The sequence below is a fragment of the Muntiacus reevesi genome, chromosome 16 (assembly GCF_963930625.1).
Source record: "Muntiacus reevesi chromosome 16, mMunRee1.1, whole genome shotgun sequence".
Taxonomy (NCBI): Eukaryota; Metazoa; Chordata; class Mammalia; order Artiodactyla; family Cervidae; genus Muntiacus; species Muntiacus reevesi.
Window position 1 is genome coordinate 11,583,112 of NC_089264.1, and position 7,894 is coordinate 11,591,005.

At 39.0% G+C, this 7,894-nt stretch overlaps 1 protein-coding gene across 2 annotated transcripts in view; it reads left to right on the plus strand.

Moving 5' to 3' along the window:
* Positions 1 to 7,041, plus strand: part of ARSJ (arylsulfatase family member J) — an 80,887-nt gene extending 73,846 nt beyond the window's left edge. For both annotated transcript variants that reach the window (XM_065907116.1, XM_065907118.1), the window contains exon 2: positions 4,078 to 7,041. In XM_065907116.1, coding sequence (XP_065763188.1) covers positions 4,078 to 5,476 — 1,399 coding nt within the window. In that variant the 3' untranslated portion in view covers positions 5,477 to 7,041. The remainder of the gene's footprint in view (positions 1 to 4,077) is intronic.
* Positions 7,042 to 7,894: the final 853 nt, after the last annotated feature.

The following is a 7,894-nucleotide window of genomic DNA, read 5'->3' on the forward strand; positions in this document are numbered from 1 at the left end:
GGGGGATATCTCTATCGCTATTCTCCCATCTATAAAATGAATGTAAACAATCCTACTTCTCACTGTTGTAACAAGGACTAAACACAATAAAGCATGTGAAAGATCTGTCATTTATAAAACTTGAAAGACATATGTTAGTAACGTGATTCAGAACTCTTAAATAATAATAGTAAAAGCTATCATTTATTGAATGCACTCACCTTATCAGATTCTGTGCTCTCTTTCAGGGCTACAGCAATCCAATATGTATTATTATCCCTCTTTTACAGATGAAGAAATGGAGGATCGAGGGGGTTAAGTACTGCTTAAAGTCACACGGCTAATAAGCAGTTGAACAAATTCAAACCCTGATTTCTCTGACTCCCAAAACAATACATACCCTTAACCCCTGCCTCTAATGGTGCATCAAACATCTATTTGGTCCCAGAGTCTTGAGCTCATTTAAGATGGAGCTTCCCTAAAATCTCTCTTCTGTTAGGAGCTGCTGCCAAACGTTTATATTGTTGATTCTGAATTTTCCAATATGAAAACCATTCTATGCTGGAGAAGACAGAAACCACACAGTTGATTAATAGCTCTGTACTCTCTTCTATGTCTGCCAACACTGTACCATCTTCTGAAAGCAGCAGACCTCCTTCCTACTCTTTTTTTGTGTGAACATTTTCTGTATTTTACACTTTCCAAAAGCCTCAGTTCTCTTCGCCTTTAGTACTGGGTGCAAAAAAGTGCCCAGTTTTTAATTAGAAAAACTTCAATTGGTTAGCTGGTCAATGAATTGAATAGATACTCTGGCCAAGTACATTTTCTACATGAGACAATTATGTAGAAATCCTTCCCCTTGTCCACAGATCCTTCCCCACAGTCTCACAACATACAGATTTCTCCTTTTTAAATATCTTCAATGTTTATATTGATAGGTGTTATCAACTTGTCATGTGCTTATACAAAAATTAGTGGTTTTAGAAGTTAATGTTTTAGATCTTGAACTGGATCAGAAACTATCAAGAGCAATAATACTTTATGAATTTAGGACTAAATTATATTTATTAAAACCTTGTTTCTTTGGAGTTCATTACTGTATTCATTGTGAACTTCCACAGCTAAATGATAAGCAGAATAGACAGGGCCCATATGAATGCTGCCTGGACATTACTACAGCTTCTATAAACCTTCAGCCTGTTACTGCAGTTGACACTTTGAAAGGACTCACAGTTGCATTATACTATCATTTGAACATTTAAAAATAAACTAGTCAATCCAAGGCATATATAACATGTTGGACTTTAAGGTTCAATTGATTTTTTTTTAATTATTTTTTATCTCAATATAACTCTTTGTAATTTGATTCCAGGAATATTTTTATTTTTACACTAACCCTTTTTGCAAACTTCATTTTCTCAGAATGTCTATATTTTCTATTCAAAAATTGTTTTGAACTTATATAATAAACTATAGAATTAATCACTTTTAAGATGGCATGAACTAGTGGGCACATCTTGACCCAGTTGAAAATTCATACACTTATGTGATAATAACCATTCTCTGGGGGGATAAAAGCCCTTGGCAAACATCCTTGGGAAGAGAACAATGCCGGAAATCAACATACATTTAATTTTAATGTATAGAAAGGTTACATCGATTTCTTATACTAAATTGTAAGTGAATGTAATTTTCTTAAAAAGAGACAGTGGGAAGCATATGAAAGGATTCATTTCCTACTGTTTTTGGAAACATGTAATCTTTCCTTAGCACTAGCTAAAACACTTTCTAAAATGGCTTTTCAACAACAATATATTGTAATTCAGAGATGTTCTGTTTCTAACTACAGAGATTTAACAGGTTTTGACAAACAGGAGATTTTTACATAATTTTATATGTATTTTTAGTACTTTCAAATCAACTTGAAATAAATTATTCAGAAAAATGATTTAGGAGCTAATGTGAGTTCTTTAGACCAAAAATAACAGTAATAACAACAGCATATTACCAAACCAAACTTGAGTCCCCTCACCTTCATGCAGTAAAGCCAATCTACTGATACTGAGTTGTGGTGAAGGAAAAAGTGTTTATTGCAGGGCCCCACGCAAGGAGTCCAGGCAACTCACGCTCAAAAGACCCAAACTCCAAGATGAACATTCTTCTGATTGGTTGATGGTGATGTCATCAGGAATCAACATCTTCAACTTTCTGGTTCCAGCTGGTCTGGGTTCTTTGTGCTTGTGGTCAGCATATAGTTAACTTCTTCCACCTGGTGGGGTTTTCAGAGTCTACAAAATAGCTAAAAGATAAAGCTCAGAATATTATTTATGGCCACTGAGGAGAAACTAAAGTTCTTTGACTTTGTTTAATGGCTAAGTTATTATTTTTTCAAACTTGAATGTTTTCCTTTGTTTCTGCATTTTCTCACTTCTTTGATTAAATATATTCTTTGGAATTTGGGGAAGGCCTAAAAGGGTATAGTTTTCCTACAGATAAGAAACAGGAGAGGACATGGAGGGGGTGGGGAGTGGGGAGGGGGAGCATGGTCTGTCCTGAGAAGGCCCCATAGGATCCTTGTTGTTGTTATTTTTAAGTCACTAAGTCATGTCTGACAGCATGTCAGGGCCTTTTCCAGTGAATGGGCTCTTCACATCAGGTGGCCAAAGTATTGGAGCTTCAGCTTCAGCTTCAGCATCAGCTCTTCCAGTGATATTCAGGGTTGATTTCCTTTAGGATGGACTGGTCTGATCTCCTTGCAGTCCAAGGCATGTGTCAAGAGTCTTCTCCAGCACCACAGTTCAAAAGCACCAATTCTTCAGTGCTCAGCCTTCTTGATGATCCAGCTCTCACATTCATATGTGACTACTGGAAAAACCATAACTTTGACTACATGGACCTTTGTTAGAAAAGTGATGTCTCTGCTTTTTAATACGCTGTCTGGATTGGTCATAGCTTTCCTTTCAAGAAGCAAGCATCTTTGAATTTCAAGGCTGCAGTCACTGTCCACAGTGATTTTTGAGCCCAAGAAAATAAAGTCTGTAACTGTTTCCATTGCTTCCCCATCTATTAACCATGAAGTTATGGGACCAGATGCCATGATCTTAGTTTATTGAATGTTGTGTTTTAAGCCAGCCTTTTCGCTTTCTTCTTTCACCCTCATCAAAAGGTTCTTAGTGCCTCTTTGCCTTCTGCCATTTGAATAGTAATATTTGCATATCTGAGATTGTTGATATTTCTCTCTGCAATCTTGATCCCAGCTTTTAATTCATCCAGCCCGACATTCTACATGATGCAGTCTGCACATAAGTTAAAGAAGCAGGGTGACAAGCCTTGTCACACTACTTTCCCAATTTTGAACCAGTCCGTTGTTCTATGTCCATGTCTAATTGTTGCTTCTTGACCTGCATATAGGTTTCTTAAGAGACAGGTAAGATGGTCTGGTATTCTCATCTCTTTAAAAATTTCCCACAGTTTGTTCTGATGCACACAACCAAAGGCTTTAGTGTAGTCAATGAAGCAGATTTTTTTTTCTGAAATTATCTTGCTTTTTCTACGAGCCAGTGGATGTTGGCAATTTAATCTCTGGTTCCTTTGCCTTTTCTAAATCCACCTTGTATATCTAGAAGTTCTCCATTCATGTACTGCTGAAGCCCAGCTTGAAAAATATTGAGCATTGCCTTACTAGCATGTGAAATGAACTCAACTGTATAGTAGGATCCACAGAATCCTGCTTGGTTACAAACACTCTGAAATTTATATTCTTTCCTTTATCACGTTAGTTTGGTAAATCATATAATTATTTGAATGATTAAAGTTGGTTTAAATTAATTCTGTTATAAGAACTTTAAAAAGACTTTGAAATAAGTCATGAAACCTTAGTTTCAAAAGTACTGATTTAAAGTGAAAATTCATTTCAAATATTAAATGTGTAGCTAATTATGGCAGGACTTTTGGGTCAACAGGAGAAATACTGAATTGATCAATTTTATTTGCAGTAGCATTTATCATCATAGAAACATTATTTAATAAAAGAATCGTTGTTTTCTGTGGAATCTCTCTTTTATCCTGCACTGACACATTTTTTTACTCTTTTGTTAGGTATCAGATACACACCGGACTTCAACATTCTATCATAAGACCTACCCAACCCAACTGCTTACCTCTGGACAATGCAACCCTACCTCAGAAGCTGAAGGAGGTTGGATATTCAACACATATCGTTGGAAAATGGCACTTGGGTTTTTATAGAAAAGAATGTATGCCCACCAAGAGAGGATTTGATACCTTTTTTGGTTCCCTCTTGGGAAGTGGCGATTACTATACACACTACAAATGTGACAGTCCTGGGATGTGTGGCTATGACTTGTACGAAAATGACAATGCTGCCTGGGACTACGACAACGGCATATACTCCACACAGATGTACACTCAGAGAGTGCAGCAAATCTTAGCTTCCCATGACCCCAGAAAGCCTATATTTTTATACATTGCCTACCAAGCTGTGCACTCTCCACTGCAAGCCCCTGGGAGGTATTTTGAACACTACAGGTCCATTGTCAACATAAACCGACGCAGGTATGCTGCCATGCTCTCCTGCCTAGACGAAGCAATTAATAATGTGACCCTCGCTCTCAAGACATACGGTTTCTACAACAACAGCATTATCATATACTCTTCAGATAACGGCGGTCAGCCCACAGCAGGAGGGAGCAACTGGCCCCTGAGAGGGAGCAAAGGAACCTATTGGGAGGGAGGGATCCGGGCTGTTGGCTTCGTGCACAGCCCGCTCCTGAAGAACAAGGGCAGCGTGTGCAAGGAGCTCGTGCACATCACGGACTGGTACCCCACTCTGATTTCACTGGCTGAGGGGCAGATCGACGAGAGCATTCAGCTGGACGGCTATGACGTCTGGGAGACCATAAGCGAAGGCCTTCGCTCTCCCCGGGTGGACATCTTGCACAACATCGACCCCATTTATACCAAGGCGAAGAACGGCTCTTGGGCTGCAGGCTATGGGATCTGGAACACGGCCATTCAGTCCGCGATCAGGGTGCAGCACTGGAAGCTGCTCACAGGGAACCCGGGGTACAGTGACTGGGTGCCCCCCCAGTCCTTCAGCAACCTGGGCCCGAACCGGTGGCACAACGAGCGCATTACCTTGTCAACGGGCAAGAGCGTGTGGCTGTTCAACATCACAGCCGACCCCTACGAGAGAGTGGACCTTTCCAGCCGGTATCCCGGGATCGTAAAGCAGCTGCTCCGGAGGCTCTCCCAGTTCAACAAAACCGCGGTGCCGGTCAGGTACCCCCCCAAGGACCCCAGAAGTAACCCTCGGCTCAACGGGGGAGTCTGGGGGCCATGGTATAAAGAGGAAAGCAAGCAACAGAAGCCAAGCAAAAAGAAGGCTGAGAAAAAGCAGAGGAAAAGTAAGGCGAAGAAGAAACAGCAGAAGGAGCGCTCCTTTCCAAACTGCCATTCAGGGATTTCTCGTGGATAAGGACAAATTTTTTTCCTATCTTCAGTTCAGTTCAGTTCAGTCGCTCAGTCGTGTCGGACTCTGCGACGCCATGGATTGCAGCACGCCAGGCCTCCCTGTCCATCACCAACTCCCGGTGCCTACTCAAACTCATGTTCATCTAGTCGGTGATGCCATCCAACCATCTCATCCTCTGTCGTCAACTTCTCCTCCTGCCTTCAATCTTGCCCAGAATCAGGGTCTTTTCCAATGTGTCAGTTCTTTCCATCAGGTGGCCAAAATATAGGAGTTTCAGCTTCAGCATCAGTCCTTCCAATGAACACCCAGGACTCATCTCCTTTAGGATGGACTAGTTGGATCTCCTTGCAGCCCAAGGGACTCTCAAGTGTCTTCTCTAACATCACAGTTCAAAAGCATCCATTCTTCAGCGCTCAGCTTTCTTTATAGTCCAACTTCCACATTCATACATACATGACTACTGGAAAAATCATAGCTCTGACTAGACGGACCTTTGTTGAATCCGTTGGATTTTTGTTGGATCTTTGTTGGATTTTCCCTCTCTGGTTAAACTTAAATCAGTGCCGAGTTTTTCACCAGTTTCTAGATGAACCAGCAAATTTGGCTCAATCAGATCCCTGCCATCAGCATCAGACAGTTTTCATATTGTGCTACCCCAGAGACTTCTGCCAGCTGGAAATCGTGCTCCATGCCAAAGGCGCTGCTGTGGCGAGCCACACTTCAAGCAGAATGGAGATGTTTGTTTCTCTTGCTCCTTTATAAAAGGTGGTCAGTGAAGAGTTCAGCTGTCGTGCTTCAGTTGGTTGACCAAACACTATGTTTTAAATTATAGCATTGAACTTTAACCAGCAATTGATGGACATGCCAATTTAATGGAACTTACAGGGTAGCATGATCAAAAACCACCTTTGATGAAGCCTAGTCAAAAGTTGCATCACCTCAAAGGCCTTGAAAAATACTTTTTTCTTAGTGAATTTTTGTATTTCTATCACAGGACACTTGGGTTTTTTAAGTGAATTCTATTTCATACATCGTTTCCTTTCCTGTGAAAAATAAGCTGTTTTTCTCACATGTGAACAGCTTGCACCTCACTTTATCATGCATGAGAGAATGGCAAATAAGAATGTTTCAGCACACTGCCAAAACGTGAATGTAACTATTTTCTAAACACTTTAATAGAATGATGTTTCAACACAAAGTACATAATTTATTTTTACAGAAAAAATATTAATTATTTTGTTTTCATAAAGTTATACAAATGAATTTTAATTATTTTATTTTATTTTCTACATACCATTAGAAGAATTTTATTTCATATTGTCAAGATTATCAAGCACTGTAATACAATAAATTAATAGTGTGTGAATTTGTAGAATATAAAAATTAAAAAGTGATAAACATCATTGTTCAACCATTATTGTGAATGTAAGAAGATGAATATATTCCTTACAAATTGCTTGGAAATTCAGTGTTTGTATAGAATTGAGAGACAACTTTATTGTTTCTATCATAAACACTTTATTTATGTATCTTAATTATTAAAATGACATGTTTTTAGCACCAGCAAATTGTGTGGCTTTTCTGATTTAATGTCTCTATAGAATTAAATTAGTCATTTTAACAAACAAAAGTCTTTACAAATAGGCAAATGGAAGTACGATTTGCTAACAAACATAGTAACATAAAATGGATTTTGCAAATACGCAGTGTTTACACATGGCTGCTGCATGGAAAAGAGTGTTCTCTTGTTAATAAATAAGATTTATAATGACCTTACTCTTACACCAAGTGAACATGGCAGGAAGATACTGAGAAGTGAGAATATGAATCCTACCTAGAGTCGTTAAACATCTGGTTTGAAATCCACACATGCAGACATCATGAGGCAGATTACAGGAGCACGGTCTGTAGTGAAGTTTATCATGAGTGATCGGTGAGGACAGGTTGATGTGGTCCCCATCAGCCCTGGAGTTCTCTTTAAGGTGCTTTCTCCTGATGCTACCTGTAAGTCTCAAAGTGTTTACACTTGAAAAATCTAGAGTTAGAACTATGATGTGTGATATTACAACTGTGATTAAAGAAATGTATCCACATTTCTTGTTTTTTTTCTTGAAGTAGCAGTGGAATATTACTCAGCCATAAAAAATGAAATAATGCCATCTGCAACAACGTGGACAAACCTAGAGATTGTCATACTAAGTGAAGTGCATTAGACAGAGAAAGACAAATATCATATCATATTGCTTACATATGGAATCTTAAAACATGGTACAAATGAACTTATTACAAAACAGAAATAGAGTCACAAATGTAGGCAAAAAACTTAGGGTTACCAAGGGGGAAAGAGTGAGGGGAGGGGTAAATTGGAAGATTGGGATTGACATATATACACTACTATGTATAAAATAGATAAGCAGTGAG